Raw genomic sequence first — 18,131 nt, 5'->3', positions numbered from 1 at the left:
AGTACTATTCAATGGAAAAAATCAATTGTGTAAACAAAGCAATTTTTCACGATTACTCCGTAGTTACTTACATTTGAACGCCAATCCCGATCATATTCACATCTCAATGAGCTCACCACTGTTTTAACAATCATTTATCATTAAATAATCGTGTAAATATGTTTATTTTATAGAATTAATTGGAAGACGAAAATCCGTTATATTTGTCAAATTGACATGATAATTTTTTCCTCACCGAAGTTGGTCTATGGTCGGTCTAGTCTCTGGAAATTTAGTGCTGTACCAACAAAATTAATTATTTGATTGAACCAACCTTACCTACCGATAATTATGGCTGGCTCTGCAAATTAATTTATTCGTAGATATTAATTATTTGTGTTAAGTTACACTATTTAATGAAGGTTTATAAAGGTAATCCTATCCTACTATCCTACTTCCTACTATATCCTACTAATCCTACTAATATTATAAATGTGAAAGTTTGTGAGTGAGTGAGTGAGTATGTTTGTTACTTCTTCACGCTGAAACGGGTGGACGGATTTGGATGAAATTTGGCGAAAAGTTAGATAACCTGGATTACAACATAGGATACTTTTATCCCGATATTCCCATGGGATAGGGATAAAATCTTGAAATAACAACCGCTCAGCTTAGAGTCATGAAAATTGATATGTAGACAGTTTGACATCTGGAATAAAACATAGCCTACTTTTTATTTCGATATTCCCACGAGATAGGGATAAAATTTCGAACTAATAACCGCTGGGCTTAGAGTCATGAAATTTGAGCATGATTGTTTTTAATGTAATGTCAATGAAAACAACGATTTAATTTTCCGGAATTCCCACGGCAATTTTTAAAAATCCCGGTATTTCAGCTGCTGGACCTAATGATTTACGTGTGCGAAGCCGCGGGTAAACACTAGTTGGACGATAAAATAGTATTATAGTAGAAATTATGTAGATTTCTATTTACCAGTGTAATATTTACTGTGAAGTCCATTGTTGGACCAAAAAATCATTTTGAATCACTTCCCTGTGTCTACTCTCAATTCCCTGTCTTATGTAAATAAAATACAAACTGAGACATGGATGCACAGAAAAACCAGAAAAAGAGACCAGCGCTGGGAATCGAACCTAGGTCCTCAGCAATCCGTACTGCGTACTATATAACCCCTACACCACCGTTGGACAGGAGTCAAGATAAAAATTTCTCCTATGCACACATATCTCAGGTTGCCTTTTTCTACTACGCTACTTAAGCAGCAAAAAAATCTAAATTACTCCTTATTTTTACTGACCCTTTAAATTTTAAAATACTCCATCATAAACCTTGGGGAAAATATACGTCAAAAAATATAAGTGGATATACATGTTTCACCATTTTAAAAATTCTACCCTTAAAGGGGTATAAAGGGGAGTGTAAGTTTGTATGGAAGAAACGTTAGGTATATAAAATACTAGCTTTTACCCGCGGCTTCGCACGCGTAAACTATTCTTGGTAAATGCAATGAAATTTTCGGGATTTTACAAAAGGACCTGGAAAAATTTCCAAAATTTTAATCGTGGTCTCAAGAGGTTGTGTTGTGCAATAACTATAAAAATTCAAGACTCTAAACCCAGTTAAATTTGAAATTATTCCTTATCAAATTCAAATCATTTATTCAGTAAATGCGGCAATGGGCATTTTTACACGTCAGTTTTTAAAATACCAGCGCTTTCGCGAAAGACCACATTGCCAAGAAGAATCGCCGCAAGAAGCTTGCAGAAATTCATTTTTTTCAAAATAAAATAATTACAAATAAAAATACTTAAAAACTACAGTAAGTATACAATTAAAGAAAAAAATCAAAATAATATAATAAACACGGATTATCCCTTACTTACAAAACTATCCCGTGAATTTCGGGATAAAAAAGTAGCGTATGTGTTATTCCAGACGTCCAGCTACCTACATACCAAATTTCATGCCTAATTTTATAAGCCCAGCGTTGTTATTTCGAGATTTATCCCTATCCGTAATATCGAATAAAAGTATAGCCTATGTGTTATTTCAGAGGTTCAGACCTACACACTAAATTTCATGGCTCTAAGCCCAGCGGTGTTATTTCAAGATTTTTATCCCTAGGTATCCCGTGGGAATATCGGGTCAAAAGCGTCTATGTTTAATTCCAGACGTCCAACTACCTACATACCAAATTTCATGACTCTAAGCCTACTTGTTATTTCAAAGATTATCCTATCCCGTGGGAAATTCGGGATAAAAGATCCTATGTTAATCCAGGTTATAAACTAAAACTTTCCGCCAAATTTCATGCAAATCCGTCCAGCCGTTTAAGCGTGAAAAAAAGTAACAAACATACTCACTCACTCACTCACTCACTCACTCACAAACTTTCACATTTATAATATTAGTAGGATATTTGAAGATATAATTCTAAAACTTCTTGAAAATGCTATGAAACATTTTAAGTTAAAAGGGACATGGAAACATTGTGAATGAACAGGACCAAGAGAATACGTGATTCGCAATTTTTAAAAATTAAACTTAGGATTACATTAAATAATGAAATATGAGTAAATTCAAAATAATTATTTACTGCTGATTGAAGTATCTTAAAGAGCTTTCACATCACTAGAGCCAACGTCAGTCAGTCAGTCAGCCAGTCGTCAGTCGTGTCAATGTCAGTCACCACATTTGTTTACACAATTGATTTTTTCCATTGAATAGTACTTTAGTCAACCCCTCGTCTGCGGACACTAAAAAAATACTGCATTCTAAGAGACCTTTTGCTTTAATAAATAGAAATTCTGCTGATTTAAATTAAAAAAAATAAATAAACAAAAAGACAAAAACAGGCAAGGGGTTAATGCAAATTAGTAAAGGGTATAGATAAATGTTAAGTATAAAAGTATAACCCGGCTTAATAATTATATCACCATTATTTAGGCATAATGCGTCTGCTTTAGACAAATTTTGGCGTGTTGCCGCCTGTGAACCACATACATCTCTTTTTCTTTTTAACTTTTATTTTATGTACAGTCGAGTGCAAAAATATGGACTTATCTAATCCTTCCAAAATATGTATTACAGTCTCTTATTCCGGTCCGACGTTATAAGGCCGTGATAACATATGTATGAGTGATTCGAATAGATACATATTTTTGCACTTAACTCTACAATAGAGTTATACAATACAATACATGTTCATCCACAGTCCTGACAAGAAAAGTTTGCGGAGATTAGCGCATTGGTTAATACATAAGGCTGAAAATAACACTCACATTTGCCGCGAGCTACTGTCAATGGCATCCAAATCGACAACGACCTCATTTTCAGCCACTCTCTCCTTCTCCATGACAGGAGTGAAGAACGCTTGGAAGGTCTCATCATCAGCCCTCGGCACTTGAACCGTGCACCCCGACTTCTCTGCCCCGGGAGATTCTTCCTCTGGATGATGAAAAAAAAAGTTAAAAAAAGATGTAACATAAAAGGAGGAAAAATAAAGTGAACGCGTAGAAAAATATTTGCACGGACACTGAAAGAGAATGGATCAAACTTAGTTGGTTTGTCCTTAAAAAGTTATAGCTTTGGACGTTTTCAGCATTGCGTTTTTTGAGGTTTTAACCATTACTATTTAGTTCTTATTAATTTTGACGACGTCTATTTATTAGTGTCCCGAAAAGTTTGTTTTAATTACGTTTTAGTGTTTTACTTGCTACACATGTCCACTAGCTTCATATCGTAGCGAAAAAAGCAAGACAAACTGTAAAAATATCTAATTGCTGTGTCCGATAGAATAAATAGTGCAATAGCATATATGCATAAGGTTTTGAATGATCGGTATTTGTTGCCGACAAATCACGGACCACTCGCCGAGTATTATTGTGGCCGGATAGTCGTCTTTCCCGATTAGTCGGCGACCACTCGGGAAATGTATAGCTATTATACACGTAGCTTATATTCTGAGGTCGTATGTATTGTTTAACACGCTGAAGTTCGAGAGGTGAATGCTCGCCATCTCTTTCTATCTTCGTATTACACCGTGTGAGTGTGACAGAAAGAAATGGTGACGACTATTTTGATTTCAAGTGTGTTAGAGTTAGACAATTACCACGAGCTTTACGGTGAAGGAAAACATCGTGAGGAAACCTGTACAAACCTGAAAAGTAATTGAATGGTGTGTGTGTCAAGTTCCCAATCCGCACTGGGCCCGCGTGGGAACTATGGCCCAAGCCCTCTCATTCACCACAAGGACTAAGATAGGGCCTCTGAATTAGTCAATGCCAACACTCACTCTCGTCAAGCCGATTGCTGATGCTTTCGCTGACGCTGTGGCTGCGCTTGAACGACTCCCGGTCCGGCCGCGCCGTCTCTTTCGGTTTGTCTGCGCACACGACCGCGCACGAAGCTGACCGAAGTGGACCCAAAGCGAATCCATTTGTCGGGGATGTGGGTTGCTTCCGCGACCTGGAATGTGTAGAGATTAAGTTTTGTTTACCAACAGTAACTGTTACGCTGACGTTCGCGATTGCATTCACCGTCTCTTTCTATCCTCGCGCCTCGTCTTATACCATGTGGTAGAAACAAGTGATGAATACAATTTTCATTCCCAACCAGTTAGACAATAAGCTCTGTAGCTACATAAAAAAGCCGTCAAGTCAAAGAACAACTTGCGCACTAGGGCATCCGTACAGATTTAAAAGCTAGAACAAAATAAGTTTGTGGTTCATATAAATACCTACTATGGAAAGCGATGTATTTTGTGATCTGTGATTTCCGGGCTATTTCCGTTACTTGTGATGTGAGTTACTCACTAAATGTCATATTTCTATGTCAATGGGAACAAGGCGCTTCTATCAAATCTACAGGGGCTCTATAGATTTGTAATCCACAATTTCCATTTATAAAAGTAAAATTAGAAATTTCAGATTACAAGAGATAATGGCGTGCATTGAGTAGGCAGCAGGCAATTGATGGTGGCGCACTTCTGCAGCGCAAACTATCAACTGCCTACAGTATCCGGAGATAAAGATTGCAAATCGGTCGTCGAAAAAAGTCAATTGGCTGTTCACGACGATTTCCGAACACTGGCGACCGTCCATCAATCATCATATTTATTTAGTGACGTTGTATATCAAATAAATACTTTTGATATCTATAGAGAGCTGTTGCAACTACTAGAAAAAGGACAGTTCCCTCTTTTTCCTAAAGATGCCATCGTACAATTTAAAGTTTTGGAGGGATTCAACTACTTCTTATTATATATTTCCATCTAAATGCGTCCGTACTCTATTGCACCTGTACTACGACTGACGAACGTCACATAAGTAGGTAGTGTGTGACAACGCTCTACGAAACCGGAATTAGCTGTGTCTCTTTCCAAAGACCGATGTGCAATCTTTATGGCCAAGTACTGTACCCTGAAATCAACCCAATGCACACCAATGAGGCGATAGCCATGATAGTGATTAATTCATAATAATTTTAAGAGGGGAGGCCTTTGCACAGCCTGTGACACCAATATAGGCCACTTAGAAAAAAATAAGTTGGTTCCTTTACGCGTTTAGAAAAATGTGTCTATAAATGCAGAGCAATGAACTCAGGAAAATCCAACAAAGAACATACAATTAAATCGAATGTTGAATATATGCCAAGAACGTAATTTTGTGGTGAGCTTTTTCCATTTACGCAAAATGAATATTAGTCACCCGAGGTGACTAGTTTGAAGTGGGGTTTATAATTTACTCTGGCATTGAATCAAGTTTCGTTTGGAAACATCACTGTTATTTTTTTTTAAATAAGCTCCAGTCATAGTCATTGACGTCAAAACATAAAAATGTGCAAGAGTAATATTTATCTAATCTGTTTATTTCCGGTGTAAACGTTAGCGATATTTTTACTTTCATGACACAATGTCCGGTTCTTGGTAACCATCATAATATTTACAAATAAACCTTTTTTTTTTATTTTGTTTCTTTACAACGATTGATCCACAATTGAGGGTACCTAGTACGAATAAATTGACATAATTTTAAAACGTAAAAACGTATTTTCTACATATAGACGATGAAAGGCAATAGCAAGCTTTGGTGTCGCTAAGTAATGTGCAAACTCCATTTGCTAAATACTTTCTTATTTCAAAGCAACGTTATGGGAGAAGACTGAAGACCAAAAAGTTGCACACCTTAAAACGCAGGTAGTTAAAATTACTAACATTTTTTTCCATTGTGACACGAAAATAAATCATACATTTGCATGGAAAATTTTCGTTTCACAACGGAAAAAATAATAGTAATTCTAACTACCTGCGTTAAGGTGTGCAACTTTTTGGTCTTCACTCACTAAATTAAATTCCCAATCCGCATTTGGTTTGCATGGGGCCTCCCTATTCTGGAGGAGGCCTGTGCCTTGCTTTGGGACGTATAGAGGCTGAAACGTTGATGATGTGTGGTCTCAACAAACGTGATTCAATGAATCAGAACGCACCTGAATTTGTTGGCGATGGGAACGCCGGGCGAGGAAGGCGTGGCGGGGGCGGACGGCGGCACGGGCGGCGGCGTCAGCGGCGGCGTCACCGTCACTTTGTCGCGCTCGAGCCGGCCGGCGACAGTGAAGAGGGATGCGTCGCTCTGCGGCACGCGTTTGCGCCAGCCCTGCAGATTGAGAGGGGTTAGATTCCTTAGGGTGGTTTAAGAAACGACCACTTCTTGAAATGACCAATCCTTAAAATGACCGCTTATTGAAATGACTACTTCTTGAAATCACAATTTATATTAAATTGGCTTTTTCTGATGCTTTTAGACTCTTTCGCTTATTTATCATACCCGCTCAGGTATTTATCCAATCAATTTACGTATCAGAATTAGGTACGACATATTGAGGGTTTAGGGAAAAAATTAGGGACCTAAAAACACAGAATCCTACTATCCTACTAATATTATAAATGCGAAAGTCTATTTATGCGTGCGTGTGTTTGTTCATTCGCGCTTAAACTAGCTGTAAGGATTTGGATGAAACTTGGTAGCTGGACACCTGAATAACACGTGGGCTTCTTTTTCACAAAAAAAATCAACTAAAGATCACGATACAGCTTTTGGGAATTCCCACGGAAATTTTGGCGAAATCGGTACGAAAGTTTGTGAGTCTGTAGGTGCGTGCGTTTGTGAACCATAAATAGAATATCATAAACTATTTTCTCTTACAAGTCAATTGGCCTTATTGTTTTTATCCAGATTTAGAAACTGTCATTAAACAAATACTTACACAACAAACGTAAGCCTGTAAGGCCTATTTACTTATTATTACATAAAAATATAATAACGGCTGTTTCATGCAAATACGTAATTATTTAAAACAAACATTAATCTGTTTGCATAAAGATGATATAAATGTAGCACACCTTCATGTCATAAATCATGTGAAGAAACACCCACAAAACATAATAGTAGTAAAAAAATGTAGAAAAATCTGGAACGCTGTTACAGTGCCATGAAACAATTGAAGCGAGGATACAGCTGTCTAGCATGTGTGATCGCAGAGGATCGAATTAGTTTCAGCAGTACCACTACTACCAACAGTTTAACAGTGACCGTACTCGATAGCGACGGCGTAAATTATTTTTAGAGGCGCTGTACAATTCTCCATACAAATAATTTACGCCGTCGCTATCGAGTACGGTCACTGTAAACTCATGGTAGTAGTACAGGGCTACTACGAAACTCCAAAACTCGAAGTTCGTGTCGTGCGGTCCCTCTGACACTTATACTATTTAATACAAGAGCGAGAGGGACGGTACGATACGAACTTCGAGTTTCGTAGTAGCCCTGCAGTTCAGTGGTCGTCTGGTCATTAGATCTCAATTGCAAAATTTGCTTCCCTACACTATTAAGGCGGCTGGCTGGACGATAGCGGCCAGCGGGGCTGCCAGCGGAGTGACGAGCGTGTTCTGTGCTCATTATGCGGCCGAAACTCTCTCAGCACAGTGCATACCTGGCAGCACATGCAATGAACACGCTCGTCGCGCCATTGCCTGGCCCTAAGAGTCGGTCGGTCGTTCGGTGCTCGGGGTTTCTCTACGGGATCGAATACGTAGAAGATCGAGGGTCACTGACATAGCCAAGCGAATTAGCTCGTTAAACTGGCAATGGGCAGGCTATATAGTTTATAACACCGAGAACAGATTGGCCATAGGGGCCGAAAAGTTCTCGGATGGGCAAGCGCAACGAGATGGACGGATGACCTGGTTAAAGCCTTGGGTTCATGGTAGCTGCAGGCCGTTTCCAACCGAAGCAACTGCAAGAAGGGGGAGGCCTTTACTCAACAGTTGACGTGTCCTACGGCTGTTATGATGACTAGAGAGCGAATTTGAAGTAGCGATTACAAGTTTAATGTGGATATGACTAGTGCGATTGATTAGATATATGGATAGATTAGATATCACGTTGTTTATTGGTCTTACAGTTATCTTATTACTTACTTATTTACTAACCGCAATACAATCTTACAGACAATTAAATTCAATAAATGTTGGAAATCCGAGGGAGAGGCCTTTGCCCAGCAGTGAGAAAAAGATGTTATTCTTGCAACAAACTTTATGTAAAGAAAAATATTCTATTCTAATTAAAGGACTTTTATACAGCTCAAGCATAAGGATCATATTTATTACGCAACTTTTTGACAAAAAAAAAATACTTACTTGTACTAGACTTATCCATATTAAACTTGTAATCGCTACTTCAAATCCGCTCTCTAATGATGACGATGGAATCGGTGTCGCTACTGTCGCTTATGCACTGAGTGAATCAACAACACTTATTCATACAATACTTGATTTGCGCGTCCATTCTACTTCCGAGAAAATATATATTTTTTACTGTAAATGAGTGTTGGTAAGCGATGACGAAGTGTTACTGTCTTTGTTTTTGCAATTCACGAGATTAAGCCACCTCCTTTTTTGTAATCGCGAGTTTTAAAATTAGGACGTGTTTTATATTGTAGTAAACCCTTTATAGTACAAAATAAATAAAAGAACATATAATATGTTACAAGCCAGTTGTGGCCCGCGACTCCGTCTGCGTAGAATTCGTTTACGCTATCCCGCAGAAACTATGCGATTTTCGGGGATAAAAAACTATCCTGTATCCTTCCCCGGGACTCAAAATCTTGATACCGAATTTCATCAAAATCGGTTCAGCAGTTTAAACGTGAAGAGGTAACAAACAAGCGGACTTAAGTATAAACTTTCGCATTTATAATATTAGTGGGATTTTAAGCAGACCCGGCTTTTAAATCACAAAATGATACAGAGGCACTTAATATAGGCTTTGTAACACATCAAAAAAAAACTAACAATCTATCATAATGCGAACTGCTAAACAATGGGGTTCGCTCGCGTATCATCTATTCCCAGTCAGATACTAGAGTGAATGTAGCTGTTACTGAACCAGTAAGGTAAACTTTTGGCTTCATCTGCACTGATAAGTCGCTTCATTTATCCTTCCTCGCTCCGCTCAGCTTTTTCCATTAGAACTGTGCTGTGCGAGGATAGGTAGGGTAGGTACTTATATGAAGCGCAGATACGTGAAAATCACATTACTCGCACGCAACACATCCTGGAGGAAACGCGGCCTTATTCAGTGCATCTAACTCAACCATCTGCTGCAATATTTTGGATTAATTTTAACCCTTAGCCGCATGATTTTTTCCGTCGAAAATATGAAAAACTGTTAGAAAACACCCTTTTAATAACGAGAAAAAAATCAGGGTAAAAGTTTAATTTTCATTTTATTTTTTAAAGCTATGGTATCATTTTTGATACTCCATGATAATTGCAATAGTTTTTTTTTTCGAGAAATTGATACCATATGCATCTAAATTGAAAATACAAACTGAAATATAGATGCACAGAAAAACCAGAAAAATAAGACCAAGCTGAGATATGAGGTGCATAGGGGAAATTCGTGTCGGTACCGTTGACCATCAGTGGTGTAGCGGTATAGCACGAGGGACGGAATACCGAGGACCTGGGTTCGATTCCCAGTGATGGTCTTATTTTTCTGGTTTTTCTGTGCATCTATATTTCAGTTTGTATTTTCAATTTAGGTTTTAGGGATGACCATAAAAGTAAAAATTTGGAATTGAAATAAAAAATACAAAAAGATTCCAAAAAACCAATCTTCATATGCATCTAACTAAGAGTTAAGACATTTTGTATTAATAGAAACACACAAGTCGATGCGGAAAGGACCTTTAAGATTTATATTCAGGAGAATAATAAACAGACCGTTAATTAGCGTCCCCCTTGAACTTTCGCGAATTGCCTTTTAAAGTGGTTCGTAAGGATACACTCATTAACGTGGTTTCGCATTGAAAACAGGGCTCGTAAGGTCGAACGATAATTTAAACGGCATTCCTACTCGACGCCGTTTCGCGTTGTACTCGGTTGCATAAGGTGTATTTGTAAGTTGACTGCCGCATAAATAGAATTGGATTAACTTACGTATGATTAGTACTACTAGTGCTCTTTACCCAGAACCAGAACACTCTTTTCAACGGACTTCAAAAAGGAGGAGGTTCTCAATCCGTCTGTATATTTTTTTTTGTGTGTTACGCGATAACTAGGGCTATGCGGTATTGGGCTTGATGGCAATACCGGTATTATTCCGGTATTCAAATTTTGAAAACCGGTATCCCGGTATTTCGGTAATTTTTCGGTATTTTCCATATTTTCCCTTTATTTTTCTTTCTTTCTGTATAAGTCTGTTGTTTTGTTGAAATATAACCAATATACATGAAAAGCAAGATTTAGTAAACTTCCCTTTTAATGAGCAAGTATTAAAATAAAAAAACTTAAGTTGTTAATTGTTAACTGATACTTATATAATATGGAATTGGATTCTCTAATTCTTCGGTGAAAATTGTTTCACCGATTATTAGTTCCCAACCAAATTTTCGCATAATTTCTTTCGCTTGTACGAGGCTCATTAAATATCCAGTTCAAGCTTGAAAGGTCTCTACTGATGAAATCTACGCTCCGCCCGGAACCAGCTCAGCTCCAAAACCCCGAGAGCTTTCAGCTCAAACTTCAAAACCATTTCGAATGCCTAGGTAGCGACGTGGACGATTACAACGACGGGTTTGTGGAAGCTGTCCATACGATCGGATCTAACTTCTTCAAAACCCGCCGTACTAGAACCAATAAGCTCTCGCGCTCTGGCCTTAGGCTCATGGAGGTGAGGCGTGAGATGCTGCTACAGTCTTCTGGTGACGCTTTATTGTCGCTATCAGCAGTTCAATAGGCAGATCTCAAAATCTCTGAAGCGCGATGTACGCCGATTTAATACTAATAAATAGCATTGAAGAGGCTATTGAGCGTATCAGAGGCTCTAAGGTGTTTACCAGGGATCTGTCTGTAAGTCAAAACCGGTTAATGAAATTGAAGACCGACGACGGCAGAATCATTTCATCCAAACCTGAGCTGTTGGGGGAAAAACGAGAGGTTTTATGGATAGCGACACGACAGCTAGCAGAGCTAAAGACCCGAGGGCTGGATTAACCCGACACTATCACGAAGATATCCCAGACGTCAGCCTGTACGAGATTAGTATGGCCCTCAAATAGCTTAAGAATGACAAAGCCCCGGGTGACGATGAAATTACAGCCGAACTCTTGAAGGCGGGTGGTAAACCAGTCCTTAAGGACCTTAAGACGCCGTTTAGTTCCGTCCTCCACCAAGGGGGAACACCGAAAGCATGGAACAGAAGACAGTGGTGGTGCTCATCTTCAAAAAAAGTGATAACACCTTGCTGAAGAATTATAGACCCATCTCACTTCTGAGCCATGTTTACAAGCTGTTTTTCAGGATCATCACAAATCGTCTCGCAAGCAGGTTTGACGATTTTCAGCCTCCCGAACAAGCCGGCTTCCGAAAACCTATAGTACCGTAGACCACATGTACGTTGCGGCAGGTTATACAGAAGACCGAAGGGTATAACTTCCCCCTTTGCCTTGCATTTGTGGACTACGAGAAAGCCTTCGATTCGATCGAGACTTGGGCTGTGATGCAGGCTCTCCAGCGGTGCAGTTGACTACCGGTATATCGAAGTGTTGAAGTGTCTAGTGTCTGTACAAAAACGCCACTATGTCCGTCCGATTACATTACCAGAGCACGAAGCCTATTCCTCTGCAGCGGGGAGTTAGACAAGGAGATGTGATCGCTCCGAAACTGTTCACCGTTGCATTGGAGGATGCTTTTAAGGTTCTGGACTGGAAAGGACGAGGCATCAACATTAATGGCGGGTACTTCACTCGCCTTCGATTCGCCGACGATATTGTAGTCATGGCTGAGACCATGGAAGACTTCAGTGCTATACTCGCCGACCTCAGCAGTTTCCGACCGAGTTGGCCTAAAAATGAACATGGGCAAGACGAAAGTCATGTCTAACTAATGTCCATGTTGTCCTACCTCCCGCAATAGTCGGGGGGCTCTGCGCTCGAAGTTGTTGACGAGGTCCAACTTCGAGAAAGCTTACACTACAAATAAGCAAAGCAAACTTGTGCGCGGTAAATTTGAAATTTGAAAGTAGATTAAGAGGTAAGTAACTTCAAAAGCCATAAGTCTGAAGACAAGTTATTAAAAGTGCTTTCTTGTTTGAAATTAAAGTCGACTATTACTATTTTAAGCACAAGTCAAAATACCGAAAAACCGGTTTTGTAGATATTTAATACCGGTATTAAAAGAGGGGAAAAAATGACCGGTATCCCGGTTTTTCGGTAATACCGAATACCGGTATCCATGCCCTAGCGATAACACCGTCAATCGCGGGCCGAATTTCAAAATTATTTTTTTGTTCTAAAGGAAATACTTGCAAAGTGTTGACATTAAGTCAGGATCTGATGATGGGATCTTAAAGAAACCCTCAAATTTTAAAAGCACACCTATAGCGATTTTGGCATTTTTAACACCAAGTCAAGTATTTACATTCAGAAAGTATCATTTGGTGAACTGGACCTGATGAAGAAGACCGTAGGTATCGGTACTCTGTTATAAAATAATATAACTATGCCGTGTTTGGGCTTAATGGAATCGTTGTGAGATGCACTTTGGCTACGAATCACTAGTAATTCTTTATTCATTGAACAATTTGTGCTTTATAAAGTAAATTCGACCGTTAATGTTACGCTGTCGTTCTTTATAAAGTACGCTGGGACTCACGAGGATATACTTATGATCGCCCCCAGCATTGTGTGTTTTTTTTTGTACTTATTGTTCTGAAGACGAGTATGAAGTTCACACATAGCATATTTTAAATGATCGCTAGATTTAAACTATGAAATAATTAATAGTATCTCGTTATTACTTTGTTTAGTACTTTTAATAAAAACATAAGTATTTTTACAAACAAAACTTGGCGTGATCACTAGTATTTAACCTCGTAAGGCTCAACGTTCTAAATTTATGATATATGTCAAAGCTAATGTCAAACTTCACTAACTGACATTAAGTTTCAAATTCTAATGATCGAAATTTGACGTGGGCTTTACGAGGATAGAACATAGCCTCGATAATCGAGTTTTATCGATATACTCGTGGGAACTCCCTACCTGTCATAAAATTTTGCTCCCTGGATTCTTATATCTGGTACCGAAGTATTATTTGACGTAATCAAATACCTAATTAAACACCATCGTCAAAAGGGAAAACATCAAACAAAGTTTTGTTGTCATACTCAGTCAGTATTACCACAACAAATACAGGAAAAGCCTTTTAATATTATGGTGCCCTTTAAAAATACATTTTAAAAGTATTTACCTGTGCCGCTGTTTCTAGTTTGTTCCTTCTGTCGGCGAGTATATTGTTTCCCAGCTCATGGTCTTCGATTTGGACCTTCTTGTTCTCATCGACTGCTGCGTTAAGGGAATCCTGTAACAAAGAAAGGCTCGATTTAGTTGATTGTAATTTTTATGGCTCAAATATTAATTCTCTCGGGCTAACACCATGCTGGGTTTTGGAGACCCTGTAAGCAATATCAAGGTTTAAGATGTCGTATGCTTCACGACTAAGGTTGGTAATCATCGTCCTCATTTATCCAGACGGCATGTCAACAAAGCTATGCGCGTAGCATTGGTTATGGCTTTATATAAAAATTGAAATAACATTTACCAAATCATAGATTGAAGCGTTGGATTGGAAACTTACAGTTGAAAGACAACAGCCCATTTGGTTAAAAGTTTACCTAATATTGTTGTATTTTTATCAACGGATCTTATGTTTTTTATTGCAACTACTATCAAAAGTACACACGGATTCTGTATTCGCTTAATGAGTTTTTGTTTTATTTTTTTATTCGACTGGATGGCAAACGACCAATTGGGTCTCCTGATGCATGATGGTAAGAGATCACCACCGCCCATAAACATCTGCACCACCAGGGGTATTGCAGATGCGTTGCCAACCTAGAGGCCTAAGATAGGATACCTCAAGTGCCAGTAATTTCACCGGCTGTCTTACTCTCCACGCCGAAACACAACAGTGCAAGCACTGCTGCTTCACGGCAGGATTAGCGAGCAAGATGGTGGTAGTTACGAGTATAATGCCACCTAGATAAAGACCTAAACACTCTAGTTATACTTTATACTTATACGGAAAAGAACGTGTCTTAATGAGTTAAGATAATTACAACAGATACAACCCAAACCATCGGGCTGTGAAATCAAAATGATAAAAAATGTGAAAGATCACAATTAAGAGATTTTTCGCAAAACCTAGATATGCGTTAACATTTAACACCCATTGTTACGTATTAACATTTGATCCACATTCGCGGTATATTGTCACGCTATATTGCGTAACGTGTTATAGCATTGCAACGCATGAAGCAGATTATAACAGCAGTAATATGATACTCCAAGAAAAAAGATGCCTGAATCGGTTGGAGACTTTAATTAATTCAATAAATCTCCATCTTGCAACAATACTTTGGGTTATACTTAGTCTTTTGCATACAGAGCAAGCAAATTTCTATACGAAATAGAAACAAACGAGGCAACAATAATTACGGTAACCTTAAAAATCGAGGAAACGAATGCAACCGGAAAGTACACTCGTTTAAAGTTTTGTGTACTCATATTTTTAAACTTCCTACGTCCCTGGCGTAACAAAAAGACGGCATGACCTTTAATATTATGAATAATGATATTATTAAAAATAATAAACATGCCTGAACGTTGTCGACGGTATCTGCATCAAATTTCCTAAATACAGGCTTCAGTCCTCCATTTTTTGTCTTGTTCTTTAATTCTCCTATAACTGAGCCAAAATTAAGACCAGTTGGGAAACCGGGCTGTTTTTGCAGACGTTTTAAAAACGGCTTTTCTTCTTGTAGTTTATCTTCATCACAATCATTTCTTTCTAATTCAAGTGTTTTATTTAAGTTAATGTCGTTTAATGTTTTCATTCGATCCGAAACATTATCAATAGATGTTTGGAGTCTCAAAGCTCTATCGCTTATCAATAGCGGCTTAACAGGTTTTACTACCAAAGGCGTTATATTAAAATCAAGTATCTGTGGCTCATGATCACTTTCTGATTTGTTTAAGGACAGGTTATCTATAATCGTTTGTATTTTGTCATCGTTTAAAATAGTCTTTTCAAGAAACTCAGTTAAGCGTTCTTTCGGCGGACTCTCACGTTTGAAATTAGCATTACTGAGCACTTTAGCTCGTTGCTGCATCAACAATGCACTAGGTGTGTTAACATCTTCACCTTTAACATTATCAGTCGTTGAAATTGGTACCGGAACAACACCATTATTGTTGGCTTCGATAGTTCGTGCTTCGTCTAAGACTTTGGCTACATGTTTCTGAAGGGGTACCGATTCTTCTCGAATAAGTGGTAATGTTTTTTCTCGAACAGTTTTTTCTTCGCAAGTTGGGTATGTAATTTCCTCAGCATTTGTTATTTTTGTACAAATGGCATTTTCGTTGCCTTCACAAGGAGCTATCCGTATGCGTTTCCATACGAATAAAGCGATTACGCAGAGTCCAATCAAAATTTCGTAAAACATTTTGAGCAATCACCAGAATCACATCACTGACTAGAATTCGTACGAGGAACACCACTACCAATTAACAACACAGATACGCTTCATTCGTAATGATTTAAACGTTCCGATGAAGTAATCAAAGTTTTCTGCACCATTGAGTATCAAGAGTTTATGGATCGCGCCTATTAAAAATAAAACATGAATAAATTATTAGAGCAAATATCGGATAGACACTAAAATAGGCGTGCAATGAAAACAATAACAAAGCGGGTGCCGCTACAGCTGGTATAATACACACTGGTTTAACAAGTGCGCGCTATCAACTGGCAGCGGACACGAGTGACTCACGCGCAGGTCTTAGAGCGTGTGTAAACATTGTCGCGGTAGCCGCTACCACCATGACGCATCTGACATGTCCATGGTCGATATTATAGGTGTGCCAACCAGATGGACCCAGCCTTGTATGGGAAAATAATGCACCCAAAAAGAAACAAGATTTGTCGACCTTCAGAAAACATCCGATCTTTATTGGTTAGCAATCAGAAATAAAAAAGATCATACACAATCGAATTGTTTAATCAAACAAAGTGTCTACAACGCAATAATTTATTTATTGATAGACGCGAGACGATGAGTAGCGAGTAGTAAAACGTGTGTATGATCTATTCAAGGATGAATAGTATCTCGAAGACAATACAACGCCGAATCTACTTCTAATTTATTAATAAAAATAGTAGATACAGGTTCATAAATAAACCATGCCTACATCTCAGATTAGAATATGCTACATAAAACTGATTGGGCTGTTAAATTTTACTGTCGGATCCGAATGAACCAAAGTTTGTCAAAGTGCTTTTGCAACTCATGAAGTTATGCTTTGGCGGCATTCCGTTCAACCACTTTAATATACGCAATAAAGACCGTTGACGTTCAACGCTTGCCAAATATGTCAACTTGTCCGTACCAAATGTGTAAACGAGCAAAAACTTGGGCATCTTAATGCTGTGCTATTCAAATGAACCTCAGATGGGTTCGGCACGATGTTTGCCGATAAATGAATTTACAAAAAAAACCGGCCGAGAGCGTGTCGGACATGTCCGAAATAGGGTTCCGTAGCCATTACGAAAAAATTAAGTAATATTTTTCTAAGGATTTCGTATTTTGTACGAAATACTCCAAGTTTAGGTATATTTTATACCTTAGGCTGCTATTTACTCTTAAACTACTCATAATTCGCAAGAAAACTTAACCGTTATAGTTTTTACGCTCGGTTTTAATGAAAATTTGCACTTTAAAGTAGAATATTTTACAAACACATCACTGAATCGAAAAATCGTTTTAGCAACCCCCTAATGGTTTTAAAAGACCTATCCAACGACACCCCACACTACAAGGTTGGATGAGAAAAAAAAAACACCCCCACTTTACAGTTTGATTAATTCGAGTTGCGGGCGTGCCTTCAGTCAATTTTCAACTTTGACGTTATACAAATAAAGCCATTTTTAGTATACCGCTACCCACGTTTACAGATTATGTAAAAACTATTTTATTTGTATAACGTCAAAGTTGAAAATTGACTGAAGGCACGCCCATCTGTCATAGTGTTAACTCCAAGTAATCGTACTGTACGTCTATGGGAGGTACCATAAAATAAAATTTTGTTTTTTTTATTGTACCATTTTGTCGGCATAGTTTACATATATATTGATGCAAAATTACAGCTTTCTAGCATTGATAGTCCCTGAGCAAAGCCGCGGACAGACAGACAGACATGGCGAAACTATAATGGTTCCGTTTTTGCCATTTTGGCTACGGAACCCTAAAAAGATAATAAAATGTTATAAGGAAGAATATATGATCATAGATAGTTTAAATATAAACATAGGACAAAGAGTTTGTTGAATTAAAAAAGATAATTTGTTTGTGGTATTTTTAAATGATGATTAATGATTTGCGTGATAACGATCATAAAAATATAGCCCACAAGACCCTTTCGGTCTCTTAGGTCCAGGTTCCTGATATGCCCAGTAAACTCTAAAGACTATTACTTCAAACGTCCACTCCGACAAGACGATGTTCAAATCA

The 18,131-nt window shown here is 38.2% G+C and overlaps 1 protein-coding gene across 1 annotated transcript in view; it reads right to left on the bottom strand.

The window, feature by feature from the left end:
- The window catches only part of LOC141430205 (uncharacterized), a 237,504-nt gene that overhangs the window by 47,217 nt on the left and 172,156 nt on the right, over positions 1 to 18,131 (bottom strand). The window contains exons 15-18 of the mRNA XM_074090799.1: positions 13,814 to 13,924; positions 6,490 to 6,656; positions 4,298 to 4,470; positions 3,285 to 3,450 (exon numbers count right to left, since the gene is read on the bottom strand). Of these exons, the coding sequence (XP_073946900.1) occupies positions 3,285 to 3,450; positions 4,298 to 4,470; positions 6,490 to 6,656; positions 13,814 to 13,924 (617 nt within the window). The remainder of the gene's footprint in view (positions 1 to 3,284; positions 3,451 to 4,297; positions 4,471 to 6,489; positions 6,657 to 13,813; positions 13,925 to 18,131) is intronic.

The sequence above is a fragment of the Choristoneura fumiferana genome, chromosome 8 (genome assembly GCF_025370935.1).
Source record: "Choristoneura fumiferana chromosome 8, NRCan_CFum_1, whole genome shotgun sequence".
Taxonomy (NCBI): domain Eukaryota; kingdom Metazoa; phylum Arthropoda; class Insecta; order Lepidoptera; family Tortricidae; genus Choristoneura; species Choristoneura fumiferana.
This window is presented reverse-complemented; position numbering and strand designations above follow the sequence as displayed.